Source organism: Gopherus flavomarginatus, chromosome 4, assembly GCF_025201925.1.
Source record: "Gopherus flavomarginatus isolate rGopFla2 chromosome 4, rGopFla2.mat.asm, whole genome shotgun sequence".
NCBI classification, from domain to species: Eukaryota; Metazoa; Chordata; order Testudines; family Testudinidae; genus Gopherus; species Gopherus flavomarginatus.
This window is the reverse complement of record NC_066620.1, coordinates 10,033,410-10,054,489: the sequence shown is the minus strand read 5'-3', so window position 1 is coordinate 10,054,489 and position 21,080 is coordinate 10,033,410. Positions and strand designations below refer to the sequence as shown.

General features: G+C 42.5%; 1 protein-coding gene across 2 annotated transcripts in view; it reads right to left on the bottom strand.

Annotated features, from left to right (window-relative positions):
- Positions 1-8,612: 8,612 nt before the first annotated feature.
- PLCB1 (phospholipase C beta 1) overlaps positions 8,613-21,080 on the bottom strand; it is a 663,557-nt gene continuing 651,089 nt past the window's right edge. Inside the window, exon 32 of one of the 2 annotated variants that reach the window (XM_050952023.1) lies at positions 8,613-11,001. In XM_050952023.1, the coding sequence (XP_050807980.1) occupies positions 10,771-11,001 (231 nt within the window). In that variant the 3' untranslated portion in view covers positions 8,613-10,770. The remainder of the gene's footprint in view (positions 11,002-21,080) is intronic. The other variant, XM_050952024.1, reaches the window with a different exon arrangement.

The window sequence follows — 21,080 nt, the reverse complement described above, 5'->3', positions numbered from 1 at the left end:
TGGGGCGGGGTAAGACAGGGCCATGAGGCCTCCAGCAGGGGACCTCCAGACCTAGTCCACCCCATCACACTAATATACCTAGCCTCCTTATTGTCACTGGCCCAACCAGCTATGAATTTTTTTACTCTGATGTCTTTAGAGTCCTGTATCAATTTTCTACACGTTGTAACTTTGCATTTTATATTGATTGCTATTTCCCTTTTCCCCCTTTATTTTACTTGATGCCTTCACTTCAACATTGAAATAGTAGGTGCTTTAGCTAAGGCTAATTTCTTTTTGATTGGGGACTAGTGATTAATTTTGGCCATTAACAAACATGTCATAAAGAGCTCTCACTATTAAGTCATATATTGCTGTCTAAATTTTTTCTCTCAATTTTGCTCAGAATTTTTCTCACTTTTAGGAAATCAGCTCTTTTGAATAATCAAATATAGAGTTACGTCATGTTGAGTGCAAGCCTTTTTGTTAGAAAATCATCTATAATACTAGTGATGTTTTGACACCGGCAGCGTGTGACTTCCAATGTCTAGTTCCCAAATTGAAGCCCTCAACAGTACAATTTTTCTATCCACATTTTAAAGATAAGTGCTTAAGGAGTAATTCAACCTCTTCTCTGGTTTATCTCCAACAGATCCATACCTGTACTACCTCCTGAGCTTTGGTGTCATATTCATCAGGTTCCTGTGAGTCTCAAGTTCTCAATAACTCTAAAAAAAGGCACTGATGTCTTTGCTATAGAACGCTACCCACAACTTCTTTTACCCATGTTGTCCTTCCTTAATAGGTTATACTGAACATTCCAACGTTGTGAATCACCCACAAGGTTTCAGTACTGCGTGTATCAAATGTCCTCTAATCAATCAGCTTCCAGTTTTTCTTGTAGGTGTTACCCAGCCTCCTAACACTGGTATACAAGCAATTACAATTTCTTCTTTTCATAGTCTGTGCCATGTTGGTTCAATTTGTTCACAACATGCATAGTTTGTACCACGCTTGCCTTCTTAACACCCTCCCAGCTGCTCCAGCTAGTCTCGGACAGAGAAGAGCACCCACCCCACCCCCACCCTCTGTGAGATGCAGCCAATCCTGTTTATTCAATGTTTTCTCCCTCTGAAACATGGCCCAATATTCAACAAAACATTCAGTGTCACAATCACACAGCCAATTTTTCAACTCTCAAAAACTTTATGATTTTTCCTTTCTCTTGTGGGACTGGTAGGATCTCCAAGAAGATCACATGGACTTTATTTTTCTTCAGCTCTCTTCCAAGATCCCTGAAATCTTTTATGATCTATGAATTGGTTCCAGAAGACGAAAGTGATGCCCAGTTAGGTCCTAGAATAGCTACCAAACATGGGGGATATGGTATAGTGATAGGGTGACCAAATGTCCCGATTTTATAGGGACAGTCCCAATTTTTGGGTCTTTTTCTTATATAAGTTCCTATTACATGCCACCCCCATCTTGATTTTTCACATTTGCTGTCTGGTCACCCTATCTAGTGACAACAGCACAGAAACAGAAATTGCCCAGGTGCACTTCTTTGATAACTACCTGTCTCTTACTAACACTTCCTACTATAGGCTAGTTTTGTTATAGGAACTTTTTTACCCCAAAAAATGACTTTCTGAGGGCTGGCCCTTTAAATTTTGCAGAGACAAGCAGCTGCAGCCCTAAAGTGGCCATTTTACAAGTGGCTGCTGCTGGCTGCATCTCCTTCTCTTCCAGCAGGTAAGTATTCATCTCCTTAACGTTCCCTAATGTAAGCAAATTGCTCCCAAAAGGGGGGGAAAAAGAAAACCTTATGGTACACTCCAAGGAGCAATCAACTGCCCCCTGCTCAGAATCCTGTGAATCCTTCTGTGGTAAGCAGGAGAGGATCTCAGTCCAGTGGGTAAATATCTGAGAGAGAGCCTCACAGTTCTACTTTCAACCTGTATTATAATAGTTTTCTCTTCAGGCAAGCCCTTCAGTCCCTCACAGGGAAGCAGGCCCATTCACCATTCAACTGTCCTCTGTAAAGGTTAAGTCAATGCTGGAAGTTCTAAGTATAACTGGTAAAAACTAGTGTGCTCTGGCTGCTGTTACTCTTGGTTTCAGAACCAAAGTATTCTGGCTTCCAACTGATGGGTAGGTTCCTTAGGGGCAGACCAATAATTAACAGCTTGAATCTTCCCATCATGAAGGACCCACTCACTTGGCTGGATTCCTGGCCACAGTCTTGACTTCAAAAGGATGGCATGGTATGGTATTGGCACCCTTACTTCTGCGCTGCTGCTGGTGGCGGCGCTGCCTTCAGAGCTGGACAGCTGGAGAGCAGTGGCTGCTGGCCAGGAGCTGCCACCAGCAGCAGAGCAGAAGTATGGACAGCATGGTATGGTCTTGGTAGTCCATCGATCCGATGATGACAAATCTGTGCAGATCATCTATTGTTGGTCTCATGGTGTGCCCTCTCATGACTGTACAAGCCAATTCTAGAGATGCACATTTTGCTGCAGATGGTGCATGGGAAGTTTGCGGTCAGTGGATTGTGCGCTGTTGATGCTCTGCGACATCATTCGCGTGCCTCTTGTAGACGCTGGCAGCGGTCTTCCTCAAAGGCGATGCAGATATTTCTAACTGTTGCATGCCACTGTGTTCTGTCGCTGGCGGCATCCTCATGGTCTCTAGGTTTGATACTGCTGTACTGCAGATTGGCTTTGATGGTGTACTTGTAATGTTTCCGTGGACGACCTATATGCCAGATGCCCTGGGAGAGCTCACTATACAGAAGCTGGTGGGGGATTCTGTTGGCATCCATGCGGCTGACATGACTGGTCCAACGTAGCTGTGACTTCATGATCATCATTTCGATGCTTGTCATCTGGGCTCTCTCGAGGACCTTGAGATTGGATACTGTGTCTTGCCAGCAGATCTTCATGACGTTGCGGAGGCAGCGCATGTGGAATACTTCAAGCTGCTTGATGTGACGCCTATCTAGTGTCCATGTTTCGCACCCGTACAAAAGAGATGAGAGAACAGCAGCTCTGTACACAAGCAGTTTTGTTGACATCTGGATGTTGTGGTGGTTTAAAACTTTGACACGCAGACAGCCAAGTGCCTGGCTTGCTTTGGATATTCGTGCGTTGATCTCATTATCCAGTAATCCATCACTGGATATGACACCACCCAGGTATTTAAAGTTCTCCACTATTTTAAGCCTAGTGCCGTCAATGGAGATACTCGGGACAGAAGCATTTGATCCAGGTGCAGGTTGATGAAGAACTTCTGTCTTTCCGAGGCTGATAGATGGTCTGAAAAATTGCGAGGCCTCAGCAAACTTGTAGACAATGTGCTGAAGATCATTTTCAGTGTGAGCCATGAGGGCACAGTTGTCGGCAAAAAGTGCCTCAAGAAGGAGTTTCTGCACTGTCTTAGTCTTTGCATTCAGGCGATGGAGGTCAAAAAGTGAACCATCGTGCTGGTATTTCAAGTATATACCTCGGTCCAGATCTTTCATTGCATGGTTAAGGACGCATGCAAAGAACAGGTTAAATAGGACAGGGGCGAGAACACATCCCTGTTTCACGCCATTGGTAATGCTGAAGGGGGCTGATGTGGCTCCATCAGACAATACTTCGCCTGTCATGCTGTCATGAAAAAGGCGTATAATCTGGACAAATTTTCTTGGGCAGCCAAGTCATGTTAGAATGGTCCAAAGGGCTTCCCTGTTGACGGTATCAAATGCCTTTGTAAGATCTATGAAGACAGCATACAGGTGCATATTCTGTTCAATGCACTTCTCTTGTATTTATCTGACAGCAAACATCATGTCGACTGTGCTCCGGCCAGGTTGGAAACCACATTGACTTTCAGGTAGATTTGCCTTGGAAATACTGGCTATTAGGCGGTTCAAGATGATGGGGGTGATGATCTTCCCACCAACGGAGAGGAGGGATATGTTCTATAGTTCCACATTCTGCTTTGCTGCCTTTGTTCTTGAAAAGAGAGACAATAGTAGCATCGTGGAGGTCCTATGGTATGTTTTCATCCTCCCAGATGCTGATGATCACGCTGTGGAACGCTGCTAGTGCTGCTGGACCTGCTGCTTTGTATATCTCTGCTGGTATCCCATCTTTTCCAGGAGCTTTTCCTGAACTCATCTGGCTAACAGCTTTCCTAATCTCATCTATAGTGGGCGGAAAGTCAAGACTAGTCAGAACAGGTTGTGGTTGAATTTCACTGAGGACATTATTATTCATGGTTGATGGTCTATTGAGAAGGTTGCTGAAGTGTTCTCGCCATCTTTCGTTGATGCCGTCTTTATCTCTAATCAGCGTTGTGTTGTCTGATGAGAGCAATGGGGTGTCCTTGGTTTAGAAGGTCCATAGACAGTCTGAATAGCACTGAAGAACATCTTTGAGCTGTGGGTCTCGGCATAGTGCTCGATTTCTTTGGCTTTGCTCTCCCACCAGTTGTCTTGTATCTGGCGGAGGTCTTTCCGTGTTCTGCTCTGAAGGTACTTGAAATGGTCCCGTTTAGAGACTGAGGAGGGGTCTTTCTGCCATTTGATAAAGGCTTTTCTCTTTACTTCCAGAGCTGAGCATATTTCTTCTTGGTTCTCATCAAACCAATCCTGATGTGTTCTTTCCTTTGGTCCAAGAGATGTTATTGCTGTGTCAGTCACCATCTGCTTGAACTGGTCCCACTTTTAGGTTGCAGTACCGATCAGTTGTCTGTGGGATGTCAGTTTGTCATCAAGACTCTTTGGGAAAATGTTGAAACATTGAGCATCCTTCAGTTTGGCTATGCTGAAAGCAGGTAGCACATGCTTGGGGCGTTTGTGCCGAGAGGGAGTGATGTGAAGTTGAAGAGACATCCTGACTAATCTGTGATCTGTCCAGCACTCTGCGTCTCACATTACTCTGGTGATCAGTACATCTCAGATGTCTCGCCTTCTGACAATGGCATAATCAATCAGAAGCCACTGTTTGGACCTAGGGTGCATCCACGTCATTTTGTATTTGTCCGCTCATCGGAACAGAGTGTTGGTAATGGTCAGGTCATTTTCAGAACAAAGGCTCAAAAGGAGTAATCCATTGCTGTTCATTTTGCCATGCTACACCATGTGGCCCGGTTACTCCTTTCCAGTTCTCGCTGTCAGCCCCGACTCGGGCATTGAAATCTCCAAGTAGGAGTAGTTTGTCTGTTACAGATGTGGCCTTGATCAGTCTGTTGAGATCTTCATAGTATTGTTCCTTTGAGTTGTCAGAGCATGTTAGAGTGAGTGCATATGCACTGATGATGGTGACATGACGTTTGGCATTTAGTGGAAAGCGTAGTTTCAGCAATCTTTCATTGATACCCACTGGAAGGTCTAGGAGTTGATGCATCAATGAGGTTTTTATTGCGAGACCAACTCCATGTATTCTGTCCGCTGTCTCAGTCTTACCCTTCCAGAAGAAGGTGTAACCACTTCCTGGTTTGCTCAAGGAACCTTCCCCAGGCAATCTTATTTCACTTAATGCCACTATATCGATGTTGTAGCAGGCTAGTTCTCGAGCAATGAGAGCTGTCCTTCTCTCAGGTCTTGCAACAGCTTCTCAATCCATGAGGGTACGAACATTCCATACACCAATGGTAAGTTTCCTCAAATTTTTCTTTTGGTTTCGGCCACAGGTTGTGTTAAACTGCCAGCCACGGCTTGCTGGCCAGCTGTTGTAGGGCAGGCAATTTTTAGGCCACCTTTTCTAGGCCCCTCCCTTACTAGAGTGAGCAATGCTGTCCTGAAGAGGGCTGCTCAGATGCCTGGGATGCTGCCGAGCAACTCTGCTGCCCCAGGTACAGAGCTGGACAACCACCTATCCACAGGCCACTTGCATGCAGGATTGGGACTACAACTCCCAGTGGTAACCTCCACCTGTCGCTTTGCCCCTCCCCCAGTGCTGCAGGACTTGAGTGGGATGATGATGATGTTTGATGATTTGCACAGGACCTGTACGTGAAAGCTTTTTAAGTGGTAGAGCCGTTGCACGGGAGCAATCCCACTCTCTCGACCTTCGGAGCCAGACATCAATGGTACGAAAAATCATCACGACTGGTAACTTCTTTGAGAAACCCTAGTGTCCCCCATGAAATCTATATAGTATAGGGAAAATGCACACAAAAGACCAGATTTCATGGTCCGTGACACTTTTTCATGGCTGTGAATTTGGGAGGGCTCTACCCATGAGAATTCTACGTCACTGGACCCCAGGGGAAGAGAATGTTAGTTTTTCTGCGCTCCCATGGCTTCCTTGATGTTTCCCACAGTGATCAGTGTGCTTTTCTTCTGGCCATTACTTGTGCCTTCCTCTTCATTTACTTCTTCCCCTCCTTCCTCTTCAACACCATCGTCCTTTTCCAGACCTATACTCCTTTGACTTTTATTCCCAGGCTGAGATAACGCCTCCCAGCTAATCCTTTACTATTTCTCTAAACTCATGGCCCACCTATCATCCATCCTGTCCACCTGAAATTCTCTCTCATAGTTTCATGCTTACTCATCTGGTCCCTCATTAACCTTTATTCCCGTTTGCCATTCTCTCCCTTCCTGCCTCCCTTCCTCTAGACTATTTGCTCCATCTTCAGGCAATGCTTTAGCACCTCCTTGTGCCTACCTAACCTGGTTCTGTGCCTCCCATTCAGCATCTCACTTTTGTTAGTGATCTCTCCTCACCCTCTCGACACTGCCTTTGTCAAACACAGCTTACTTTATGATCTCTTCCTCCTTGAATCCCTTCATTCTGGGCACCATTTGCTCTCCTGCCACATCACTCGCTCGCCCCCCCTCCCCAGCCCATCACTTGCTCCTTTCATGATCTTCTATTTATTTCTCTCCCTTCTTTCAAGTCCTCTTCCTCGGCCTTCCTGGGCCTTGTTCTGATCCCCTGCTGTCAATTCCATAGTCTTTCCTTTCCCTATCTCTTTGCTCCTCACATCATTCTACATCTGCCCCTCTATCCCAACCTTCTTTCCCTCACACATTTGCTACTTTGCATTGTACCTTTTTGCCTATTTAAATAAATAAATAAATTAAATAAATCAATTTTATCGTATTTCCCAGAGATTTATTTTGCACAGTAAATTCAAAGGTAAATAAATACAAAGGGAAGGATGAATGCCATATTAATGGATTCCCTTCTCAAATCTGAGTGCAAGGCTTAGCAAATGAACATTTATAAGTATACATTTTAACATAATTTGAAAAACAGTTATGGGTAGAAGAAAGGGAGTCTAGTCTCATTTAACTTGCACATGCAGTTTTTCGAATTAGCTTAAGTAAAACACACACACACCTTGAGCTGAAGAATAAATCAATGAATCATGTAATAACTGTTCTATAAAAACTTGCCATGTAACATCATAACTTTCTTTCTAGAGAGGCAATTATGAAGCCCAGTTTCTTTCATGTGCTTTGAACTTTGGCAAATAAATAACTTTTCTGGTGTGTGCAATTTTCTTTTCTCCTCTCTGTAAAGAGAGCACTGAGAACACGCAGGGAAGATTCATTATCTACTTCTCATGCCATTACCCGTCTAGTCACCAAAGGGCTTGGTAGCTGGAAGTAAATTCTTTGAGCCAGTAATAAACAAACATAGCAACAGTTTTGTGTTAAGAAAATTTTTATTTGTCCTTTGGATCTGTGATGAAAGCACATAAAATTACAAATGGAAGAAACATCATGCCACAAAATTGCATAGAATTCTTACAAAAATGTGAATTATGCATCTGAAACAATCAGATTGAGAAACAAAAATATGTACATGTTAACTGAAATATTTCTTTTTTTTTTAAAGCAAATCACCAAAGTCCAATCAATCACAGACGCCATTAATACCATGTACAAGAGCAACATTGATTTGAAAGAAAGGCAAGCAATGTCCCTTTAGTTATCTTTTAATGAATACATAATAATAATTAATACATGAGCATTAATTAAAATAATTATGAACATGTTAAATCCAAAATGTCCGGCATTTCATTAGAACTTTTAAAATTCTGCTTATACTGCCCAAACCAATCTATTCTCAGTAGTGTAAAGATATCTGAAGTGCACACTCTAGTTTAATATAGAGAGTTCTATACAACAGAAAGGTCCACAGTACAACATTTCTACACATTCAACACATAACAAGGCAAATACATAAAAGGCACAAGACTTGCACATCATAAAGACCCTTTTTTCGTTATCTTATTTAGTTCAAGTAATATGAATATTAAATGATATCTGTATCACTGTAATACTCTGAACAATGCAAGGTGTACAGTATTACACACTACCCGACAACTGCAAAAAGTAGCACTGTACAGATATAAAAAATGTGAGTACAGTTAATGTTAAATACAAACATACTGTAAAATGACTACAACTGATAGTATACTTAGTCCACCCATAAACTTTTTAAAATATAAATAAAAGGCTGATTTGTATTTGCCCAAGTCTATTTGAAGACTAATGTTGAAGCCCTGGCTACCCTGAAGTCCCTGGAAGTTTTACCATAAACTTCAGTGGAGTCATGATTTTTACCCTAAGGCAATGATCACTATAATGCAATAGTCTCAGTACTGTTGTGAACACTGCTATTAGTACATCCTTTCTATAATTTCAACAACCTATGTAATTTTTAGTTTATAAAATGCAGCATTAAATTTACCATTCTAGTTTTTTATCGAATGATTAATGCCTATCTTCAAAGTGCAAAAGTTGACTGATTTTTCTAAAATCAAGCTGAAAGTCAGACTGTTGAGTTCTATGGTCATTAAATTAGTGTAATCATCATCAACCAGAATAGTTTAATCCAAATATGATCTCCAAAGAATATGCAATTTTTCTGTTTGCCTGCTCTAAGGTTAACAAAGAAACATCAAAATACTGTTTGTTTTCTAAGATTTGAACTTATAATATATATACACATATTGTATTTAACTCAGAACTTAAGCTTGATCGGTATTTATTGCTTAAATTTAAATAAAATAAGTTACTTAAAATACTAAAATCCTGAGGGAAAGCAAGTAAAGTAATTTAATTGCTATTATTTATTAAAATGCTTTGCTATGCTACTATTAGACCATTTAAATTTATGTATTTAAAAATACAAATTAAGGCCCAAATCCTGCAAACATGTATGTGAGCATTATTATCCACAGAGTAATTTCATTGAATCCAATAGGATTATTCATGTGTATAAAGTTACTCATGGGAGTGCTTGCAGGACTGTGGCCTAAGTATGAAAATCTACACATTGTGAGCTTGTTTCACATTTTCACTTAGGGTCCCAGTGCTCTGGTACTATAAAGGGGCCTTAAAGTACAAGTAAATTATATTTATGCTCACTTTAAAACTCCTTTACATGATGGGAGCAATATAAAGTGGCCTTAGTGTAAGTGAGAATCAGGCCACATATATTATCATACCCCATATCCTCTTTCATAGGGATGCCAGAGAACAATATTTTTCTTTCCTTTTTCAAATATCCTGATTTTCAGAAAGCCGTACTAATTATTTTTACATAGATTTCTGAAAATATGCAATTTATTTCTCTCATGTATATCATACAGTACATGTTTTTATGTTAAAGTATGGATATATGGATTAATAGATATTTGAAATAACAGGGGTGGGGTTTTTAAATCTGCTTTTAAACTTCAGACATTAGTAAAACTGAACTGCAGAATTAAAAATGATGGAAGATGTTCCTAAATGTTCAAATCTTATAGTTTTAAACATTTTTATAACCCTATCAAATTCAGTAAGCTTAAAATATGATACTTAAAATCAATACTTTCAAGTCTGCAAAATATATATCAAATTTATTTGCTAAACGTACTTCAATTTACAACACCAAGAACATGAAAAGAATCTTATGATTTAATGTTTGTTTAATATCACTGTAACCCAGAGGTTACAATCTATAAAGGTTTTCTATTCACGTATCCCTGAAACTTTTCATTTTGCCATGCGAGCAGACCGACTGCAAATACATACATGCTGTGTGTGTATATGTATGTATGTATTTGTGTGCGTGCACATATATATGTATATGCTCAAACATATATGCACTCACATAAATGTACAATGTACACACACACTCTTTCTCTACACAGACTAAGTCCAACTCTTGGTTTTAAACTTACTCTAATCACCACAGTTCCAATGAAAGATTTTTTTCAGCAGCAAATATATTTCTCTCCACATGATAAACATAATATCAAGACAGCGAGCCACCAGTGCTCACAAAGCTAAAAAGGATCAAATGTTTCAGTGCAAATGTAACCTGATGACACAGCTGTCAAGGTGCAGTTAGAACGTAGGAAACAAAAATGATTAAGTATTGTCATACAATTCCATAAGATCAGTATTCGTTTGGGATGCTTTGCACTGGCACTTTACAAGGAAATCGGTGCACATTTGTCTGTGTACAATACTCTGGTCTTCATTAAACTATCTTAAAAGTGCATATGGCCTGAAAATTACGCATTGTATATTGGGGTGGGGAAGTATTAACACATTCATTCCCTGCTCTCACTGCTCTAAACTTTAGTATAATAAAAAAAAACGATGAATGAGAATGAAGACCTTTGCACAATATCTTTATAAAATGTTTCTTTTTAAAATGTGCACTTCAATACAGATGCCTCCTGCATTCAGAAGCTGTTCTGTGGCAGCTCACAACAGGAAAACAGAGAATGGGCAGCATAGGAGTGGCATGCCCTGGCACAATAGCTGTTGCTTGTGGCTGGCATGGGTAGTTAAAAAGGAGTATCAAACACTTTATCTGGATTATTTTCTTCTGTTTCCTCTTCATTTTGCAAAGATTTATGGTTCAGTTTTCCACTTTCAGATGTCAGGGAGGAAGTGGCAGAACTGTGGTCTCCATCTTCACTGATTTTCCCTTTCATGGCATCCTGTACAAACTCCAGAATTTCCAGAGGGAGCCTTTTGAATTTGTCTTGATATTCCTGATCAAGTTCACCTTGCAACTGGAACAAAAACAAAACAAAACAAAAACTGTCTTAAATCATTTCTGATGGGAACAATAACCTACAGCATGGGGATACTACAAGCAGGAGGAGGAAGACTTACAAACTCACCTCCATTTGTTATTTTTACATGACTTGGGGCTAATTTTCAGTTTGTAGCTTTAGGGCTATACCTACCATACACTTAATAATTATCATACACTTAGTAATTATCATGCATCCACTGCAAAGCTGAAGGCAAATGCAACCATTTAAAGATTTTTTAAAATTTTGTTACAACACTCATAGGCACCAAAATCCTGCAAACATGCATGTGCTTAATTTTACTTCTGCGAGTAATACATAATAATAATACCTAGCTCTTATATAGCACTGCTCTTCAGTAGATCTCAAAGCACTTTACATAGGAGGTCAGTATCACTACCCTTGTTTTACAGATGGGGAAACTGAAGCACGGAGAAATTAAAGCTCAGATCCGGAAAAGGCACCTTGAAAAATCACTCGGGGAAGAGATAAGATGCCTGAAAATGCTAGCACAGTAGGCGCCTAAGCTAACCAATGTGAGATGTCGGCAAGAGGGGTGTGTCCTAATTCCTGCCCCTCTCACATGGGTCGGTGCCTAGCTCCCCTTGTGATCTATGGGAAACCTTTCTTGGAATTAGGAGCCTCAGTCATTTCTTGCAAGAACGGCAGTGCATTCCTAACTCCATACAAAACAGCTGAGGGGAGCAGAAGGCCTCCCTTATAACCTTTAGCCCAGTGGTTAGGGCTCTCACCTGGGGTATGGGAGACCCCTGTTCCACTGCTCCCTCTGTGGGATGAACAAGAGATGCCCCGACCAACGGACTACAAAGGAATTCTTAATCTCTTTCAGGTCCAATGCATATTTCATTATTTATCCAAAATGGAACGGCTTCAACAGGAGAGACTGAGCCACGACAGAACGTCCCACCGCACAGTGGTTCAGCCGTTCCCTATTCAAATCCCTTCCTCTCATCAGGTAGAGGGGGAAGTGAACCAGGGTCTTCCACATCCAGGTGAGTAAGCTAACCGCTAGGCTAAAGGTTATAAGGGAGGCTGAAAACTGGTCTTTAGGTACCTATGTCTCTTTAGACTGGTCTTTAGGTGCCTAACTGGCATGCTCAAGGTCACCAGCAGTAGTGCCGTCAATAGAAGCCTGAGTCCCAGTACAGTGCTCTGTCCACTAGGCAACACTTCCTCCCTTAGTCCCACTGGTTTCAAGAAGACCACTCCCTTGATTATGGTCAGGCTCAGATTTTGTCAAGGATATTTTTAGTAAAAATCACAGACAGGTCATGGGCAATAAACAAAAATTCACCTGACCCGTCTGTGATTTTTACTAAAAATATCCCTGACAAAATAGGGAGGCAGGAGGATCCAGCACGCACAGCAGCTGGGGGCCCTGAGGTCCCCTCGCCTCCTGCAGCAGCTGGGAGCTCTGGGGTCACCCTGCCGCCCACCGCAGCTGAAACACTGCAGGGTCCCCTGCTGTGAGTGAAATGCTGCGGGGTCCCGCTGCAGCTGGACTGCTGTGGGGGGCTCCACCGCGACTGGGCAGCTGCAGGGAGCCCAGTCGCCCATGGTGAGTGGGAGTTCTGGGTAACCCCCCCAGGGAGCTCTGGGGTCCCCCTGCTGCCTGGAGGTGAGGAGCTGCTTGGGACCCGCTGCCAATGGCGGCTTAGAGCCGCAGGGCTGCCTGCTGACAGCTCCAGCCCTGGGGCAGAAATGTCATGGAGGTTTCTGGAGGTCACGGATTCTGTGACTTCCGTGACCTCTGTGACATAATCATAGCCTTAATTACAGTTAAGCACATGCTAACCTCTTTGAAGGAGCTGGGCCTTAATTCGTGTTTAGCTAAAAGGTCAGGTCCTGTGAATGTTCCATAGCTTCAAATCACAAACATTTTGTCCTAAGAAACAATATTGGAACTTTCGCCAATTTATCTTGGTTGGAGAAACACTAGAAAAAAATCAGCCAACTTGTCAACTGGAGCAGAGAGAGAAAAATAAATTCTTAAATTACATCTTTTATGGCTAGATATTCAAATGATCACAGACAAGTCATATTATCAGACTAATGCGGTGGATGTCTTGGACATGTGCTATCATAGGATGCAAAAGGCATGCGGCAGGGAGAGTGATGCAAATCTGGCTTTCTGCCTTCCAAGAGTTGTGGACCTCTTGCCTTATTTATCCGGATTTTCTGTTTTTCAGGGCCCATTTTAGGATCTGCACATTCCACACTGATTAAAAACAACAGCGCATCTAAAGACTTAAACTAGAGAAAAAGCCGGGCTTTGCAGCATGCCTGAATAAGACTGGCACAAAAGGGGAGGGTTGGGGTGAGTTCCAAAGCAAAGAACCCCTCTCAGCCAGCACCCAGCCAGCACCCATCTCCTCTCCTTTTTAATCTGAGGGGCTCTAACTTGAGCACTTCTACTAACTGTATCTGTGGCAATTTTCAGGGGACTGAGGTAATCACGTATCAAACTATGTTTTGCAATTAGGGGATTTATAGGCTGCTGAGTTTCCCTTAACCTATTCTATCCCCCTGAGTCCATCCAACTGGGCTTCTGGTCCCCTTCAACATACTGAAACTGCTGTCACATGGTGCAACAGTCTCTTTCAACCTCTATGTCAGGACCTCTATCTACATCTTCCTTGACCTCTCTGCAGCTTTTCATACTGTCATCAGACCCTCTCTCTTGACCCTTTGGTTCACCGTGTTTTCCTTGACTCTGTCCTCTCCTGGTTCTCCCCCCATCCCTCTCACTGTCCTCTCAGTGTGTCTTTTGGTGGGTCCACCTCTTCCTCTCTCCTCCTATTCAAAATGATGTCCTTAGGTCCCCTCTTCTTCGCATGACCTCATCTGCTTACTTGGCTTCAGCTACCTGCACTATGGCAACCTCTCGCAAACCTACCTCTCTGCCCTCAACTTGCCTCCATCATGTCCCACATCTCGGTCTGTCTCTCTGGCACTTCCTCTTGGATGTCTCACCATCAATGTAAGCTTCCCATGACCCAAACTGACCTCATCTTCACTCCTAAACCCCGGCGACTCCCCCACTTCTCCATTGCTATTGACAACACCATCATCCTCCCTGTTACTCAAACCTGCCATTTCCCAGCTTGAATCCATCTCTAACTACTTCCTCTCCCTACATACAAGCAGTGTCCAAATCTTGTAGCTTCTTCCTCCTTAGTAGCTAAGATCAGTCCTCTTCTTTCTATCTCTGCTGCCAAACGCTTGCTCTGGTCCTCATCTCCCATTTTGATGATGGTAACCTTCAGCTCTGACCTCACGACACCCATCTTGCCCACCCCCAATCCACATTACTGTCTGCCACTTGGGTGACCAGACAGCAAATGTGAAAAATCGGGATGGAGGTGGGGGTAAAAGGGTTGTATAGAAGACAAAGTCCCTAATATCGGGACAGTCCCAATAAAATCAGGACATCTGGTCACCCTAACCGCTGCTGACAAGTCTGAGGAGTAAATTATGTATCCTAGATTTCAAATGTGTATTTGCATCAGTCTTATTTTCCCATGGCCAGTTACCACTTTGTTCACTCTTCTCTTATGCAATGCCTCCTCTTCTTTTTTGTGTGCCTCTTATCCCTACCCTCTCTCTGTCTTTAAGGGACTTTCCTCTGAGATCACCTAGAAGAGTGTGGGTGCTACCTGAGATAAATTAATAAAAAATATAATAGCAATAAGTTACAGACTAACACTTTGAAATCCCCCTGACAGCCAGTGAGGATTATAGAGCACTATTATGGTATGCTCTCTGCCTGACACGCTACTTAACAACTGGGATGCGGCATTCTGTGCTAGTTTTCATTTCAGAATGGTCTCAATGCACAGCATGCATTGAGAATGTAGAATGTGCAGAATGTATTACAATATTCTACTCTGGAGGAGACCAAAGGCAGGGATATTTGCAGCAAGGGCCACATTCTAGAGAAAAAGGACAGTCACGTTTCACTACGTGTCAAAAGTGCTCTTAGACACAGCTAGTTATCCAAAAGCAGACCAATATCTCAAGAAACTGCTAAATTACAAAACCTGTGTCGCATATGGCAGATGCCATCACTTTACCTGGTCTATCAATTCTAGTGGTTGCTTCCTCCAGCCTACTAACATTCCCTTTATCTTATCTGTATCTAGCCTTCATTCAGATCACAGTCACAGACAACCTCTGGGTCATTTGTTCAAGTTTACCTACCAAGATCAAAGCAACAACGCTGTAGAGCTGGGCGTGTTATCACAGTCCATGTCTCCTCATTAAGCCTCATGCTTCTACACAGTGGATATGATGAAATAAATCCCTGTGGTAACCCACATAAGGGAACCCTTCAGCAGAACAGCAGCCGACCAATACTACCCAGTGGGCCCCCTCACACTCAAAAAAACCCTCCATCCAGTCCTTCTAGGGGTGTCTCAGGTATGTCAACTAAACCATGTGGTCAGTATTATGAAAGGCAATCCAGCTGATATAAAAGCAGCAGCATGGACACTTTATATCCATCCATAATAGATACTACTAGATAATACCTAGTCCTGCCATGAGTGTAGGGGACTGGACTAGATGAACTCTAGAAGTCCCTTCCAGTGCTACGATTCTATGATTACGAGGAGCAGATCACTGACTAATGCAACCAGCACCCGGTCCATATCTAAGTCTAAAATCTGACTGATTGGTGTCAAGGCAATTCAGAAACCACTGGAGTTTTCCTGCCATGAACTTCTCAAGGATTTTTTCCAGTAACAAGTAGAAACACCCCGGAATTAAGTCAATAGCTGGCAAGACTGTCAGTGTCAAGCTATATGAAGCAAACATTTCTTAAGATCCTTGTTTTATAGGAATCTCCAAAGAGGTGTAGGTGTTAATATTTGTTACAGATACTCTTAACTCTTAGGGATGAACTCCACATATGGAGATTATTAGCATGCATTAAAATACTTTCCTAATGCAATGCTTATTGAACTGGGACACATCACAATATTAGTAACCTTAATTAAGAAACAGGAATCAACACATTTCTATAAACAGCAATGTAATGTACAGAATGCAAGGTTTTCAACTTAATCTGGCTATAAATAATAAAATATTTCATGTTGTGAGACCTACAATATCTACAATGATACCGCTTACTGAGGACAATGGGATTAGTGTATTGAAGAGACACCCAAAACATGACCTATGAAATGGAAATCACTGTCACATCCCTGACAGGCTTATCATTCTGAGCCGCTATTTGTATTGCTCCTAGATTTCCAGATTCCAAGGCCAGAAGGGACCGATGTGATCATCTAGTCTGACCTCTTACATAACACAGGCCATAGAGCTTAACCAAAATAATTCCTAGAACTAAACAGCATCAATTTGACTTATGAGTGAGGTGATGGTGTTCAGATCTCTATTACATTTGGTCGAGGTTCAAGCCCAAATTAAGACTAGGGTTGAGTTTTGGATTTAAGGGTACTAAAATCTTGTGAGATTTCTGCCATTTTAGCTCAAAACCTCGTGAAAATGACTTGTAGGATTTTGGCTATAACCAACCTGGGAAATAGGCCTTTTTCAATGTAGGATCTGACCTGGAATGGAGGCAGAGTTGAATCTGAGGAATTTGGATCTATACTCTGGTGAAATACACAGGGGTTCCAAAAAGAATTTCCAATTTTGGCCCATCTCTAATCATATCTTAGGATATTCGTGGAAGTCTTACTCTTGCAACTGTCTTTCTAATATCATATTTTGTTCAATGAGCCAGGTATCTGAAAAATCATGCAAACTATAATTTTTTGCAGGGCAGGTTTATAGTTTCTGTGCGTGGTTTATATGACTTTTATCCATCTAGGTCAATTATGGAGATTCTGAATTCTCATTTTGACATACATCTCTGAATGATTCAAGATGTAACATAGATTATCAATAGTATTCTCAGATCTGCTCCATGGGTTCTTGCTTCATAAGCCTTTAAAAAAAGACTTCTGTTAATTTATCCTTCCTCTAGGAACTCTAGTATCTAATATGTGTAAATAAAATAGATTGACCTGTACTTTATTCATTTTTGGTAATAAAAGGTTTCTTATTAATGGCTTTTATTTATCAAGAATTTCTAAACTTCATTGCGATTTACCCAGAGAACTTCATCTGCTTGTCTAGATCCACAGCTTCATCTGCTCTCAAGCCACGGAGGGATCCCAAACTAACTACATGACACACGACACGTGGTGATCCGGATTCTGTTGTGAGATTTCTTGCAACACTTAGAATACAACTCAGTTAATGCAACTCAGATTCTTCAGCTGACTTTTCTTCAGCTGTTTATTCTTGTGCCATGTGAATAACGTAGCTGGAGTCGACTTACCCCGGTGTCTTCACTGTGCTGCGTCGATGGGAGACGCTCTCCGGTCGACTTCCCTTACTCCTCTGGGGAGTTGGAGTATCGAAGTCGACCGGAGAGTGCTTTTCCATTGACTTAGAGGGTCTTCACTAGACTCGCTAAATCAACACCCGCTGCATCAATTGCAGCAGCGTCGATCTCCCACGGCCACACACCAGGTTCATGCCCGCACAGGAATTATAAGTGCATGATTTCTAGCCTAGAGCTCAATGCCTTGGACCCAACTGCCTCTCAGCTGGAAAATCAAAGTCTTCAGGGTTCTTGGTTAAAACCATTGTTTGAAAAGAGTCATGGAGCAGGGAGAGGTCTGAGCAGCACTGCCTGAGAACACGGGAGTGAAAGCTAACATGAGTCATTCAGCTTAAAGCAAGGAAAAAGTATTAAGGAAAGAAAATAAATGCTGTGATTTATATAGTTTATCATTTTTATGTTACGTATGCCCAAAATTAGTTTTAAACTTACTAAAATGTAACACATGCTAAGAGGCCTAAAAAAACCTAACTAGGATCAGACAGAATTGCCAAACATAGAAGCAGAAACTGTGGTTTCAAGCTTATTCTGACCAACCTCTCTAGACCTCTGCATACTTCCAGTATGATCTAATGAACTTCTGCTTCCACCAAGAACAGAAATAACATGATCACATGAAAAACCCCGGCACAAGTTAACGGAAGGATTGTAGTTCACATGGAGTGTATTGGGTAAAAAAAAAAGATGAAAGCCCACAATGCTGAATAAGACCAGATACATAGCACTCAGAGCGATCTTGTTACTGAGTTTAAGAGCAGAATACCGATTTCCTGTCAGGTCTCAGTACTTGAATTCCAATTTATCCCCCTGCTCTTGCTGGTGAAACTGTTTTTCATTTCAGGTCGCGCGAAAGAAATGGCTGGGGTAATTTGTTCTAGGAATCAGATCATCACATAATAAAATACTTTAGTTCTCAGAAGCACAACATAGGTAAGAAAATCTCGGCATTAGTCTAAACACACAGTAACAAATCGGCAGCTGCCTACGTAGACACATATGGTCATTGTTAGGGCCCTACCAAATCCATGGCCATGAAAAACATGTCACGGACTGTGAAATCCGGTCTCCCCCTGTGAAATCTGGTCTTTTGTGTGCTTTTACTGTATACTATACAGATTTCACAGGGGTGACCAGGGTTTCTCAAATTGGGGGTTCTGATACAAAAGGGAGTTGTGGAGGGGTCACAAAAATTATTTCAGGGGGTCATGGTATTCCCACCCTTACTTTGGCGCTGCCTTCACAGCTGGAGGGCTGGAGAGCAGCGGCTGTTGGCCAGGCACCCAGCTCTGCAGGCATTGCCCCCCCGAGCAGCAGCGCAGAAGTAGGAGTGGCAATACCATACCATGCCACCCTTACTTATATTTTTAAATGGGATTTTTCCTCCAGCTTTTTTGAACTCAAAATAACTGAAGGGGTGTTGTTTAAAGAGCATAGAAAAAAAATCACTTCCTGGCAGAAGCCAAGCATGGAGAATGCAAGCCTTAAAGGCAAATGTTTTGAAAACTTGTGTCTAAAACTATTTTGTATCCATAACAATGGTAGGCTCTAGCAAGCATCCCGCATAATATTTAATTCTATCTGAATGTTCCCATCTGCCTTTTGGTTGACTGATGAATGAAGCAATTAAATTAATTTCTTCCACACATTGTGTGGGATAAACGGCATTCATTTTGAATGCAGGTGATATAGCAGTGACTATATTGATTACTAATAGAAGCGGGATTGCACCAGCAGTTGGGTATAATAAATAAGTGGTGACTTCTGAGTTTTTTAAGTTCACGTTTCCATTTTCACAAGCCACTAGGAAAGACTGTTTGTTTCCTCAACACCAGGGAGCTGTTAAAGCTGTGGATCAGGAAAAGCATATGTCTGCAACAGAACTATTGTGCCTGAAACCACTTTATATTTGCCCCCACGCTTCTCTGAGCCTGCTAAAGCTCCACATTCTTGTTTTCATGCCTGCAAATGTTTCACCTATGTGTCTAAAGACAATTTTGAGTAGCAGATTTGGGGCTTTTATGCCGCAACCTCAATTTAGCTTCCAAAATAGTGCATGCAGGACTCCCAGATTAAGGGGACAGAGAGTAAATGTGCTGCTGCTCTGCTGCTTTTCATTTTCAGAGCTTACTTAATTAGGGAGCCATTCAAGAGGGATACGGAATTAAAGGCTGAGTAGCAAGAATTGTAAGAAGCAGATGGAGGCTCAGTAGCAGCGAGAGTGAAATTGAGGGGCAGAGCTTAGGGATCAAGTGATCTATAGACAACAATTTTTTTTCTTTTCTATTTTGAAACAGCAAGAGTTTCTTACTAAGGGCCCTGCTATTCCTGCCACCAAGCAGAAGCCTGTTGGCATGGCAAGGAAGTGTCATCTCCATGGCACTGTTCTCCTTCCCGGTCTCCTTGATCCTGCTGAGAACCGTCTGTGGAGCTTAACCAACTATGGCAGGTGACAGCAGAGGGTGGGAAGGGGAGAAGTTGGAGGGACAGAGGTACCCGAGCATCGTATCCCACAACCCTGTAGGATTTATGTGCTCACTCAAGGCCTAACCAGTCAGCATTCATTTATGCATTTCCTCCCTCTGTGACGTGGAACCTGAGAAGGGTCCTGGGGCACTAGCTGGACAACACAGCTCCAGCAGCAGCCAGGCTATCAAGGCACTGAGGTGGGAAGACTGGGACTGGCAGCAGTGGGAGGCAGGGGTCCTGCTCGGATGACCCTTGTGCCTCTGCAGAGCTCAAAGAGCTCACTGGGGGAAGGGAAAACACAGAGCCCCGTGGAAAGGTTGCAAAGAATTCATGAGGGCAAAACTCTCCTTCTTGGGACGTGGCACTGAACTAGGGAATTACGTTAGCCCTTACACTCATGTTCATAAGTACTGTACATGGTCCCTGATCAAGAGCAGTTACTAGCTGTATATGTGCAGAGATATTTAGAACCAGGTGAAACGCAGTGCTGGCGAAATAAAGAGTATCTTTTTTTAGTAAGTGCAAACTAGCACAAGAGCCAATGAGGTCCACATGTTAATATCTGGTCTTCACAAGCTACACAAGGGCAATACAGATAAGGATGAAAAGAAACCATTTAGGCCACTAAAGAATCATCTCCGCAGAACCTGGTACGTGGAGCAATTAGTGAAGATGTAAAGGCTCTAACAATGATGGTACAGAGACAACTTGACTAGGCATTAGACTGTGTACGTGACCAATGATGCGGGCACTTCTTTTAATTGACTAGGGAACAGCACAATTCTCCCGCTGATGACTGCTGCCACACAAAACTCAGCGGGTGCCCACCACCACCCTTCCAAATCACACTCAATGTCCTAGGAAATGAGCAGCCCCAAGGCCCTCCGATTCAACAGCAGCTGCAGCAAGGGTGGCAGGGGAGAGAGCAGGGCTTGTCAGCCCCAGTGCTCCCACCAGGCCAATCTCCTGGGAACATGGCTCCTGGTAGCATACCTTTCCCATCGCTGACAGCATCAGTTGAGAGCACGTGCTGCCCAAGCCACAGCCTCTACTCTGCTATTGTTAGTGTGCTACCTTGAGCAAAGCTAGCACAAGTCTCTTTTCCTTCTGGGTAGTTTTGGTAGCCTATGTTATACAGGAGGTCAGACTATAT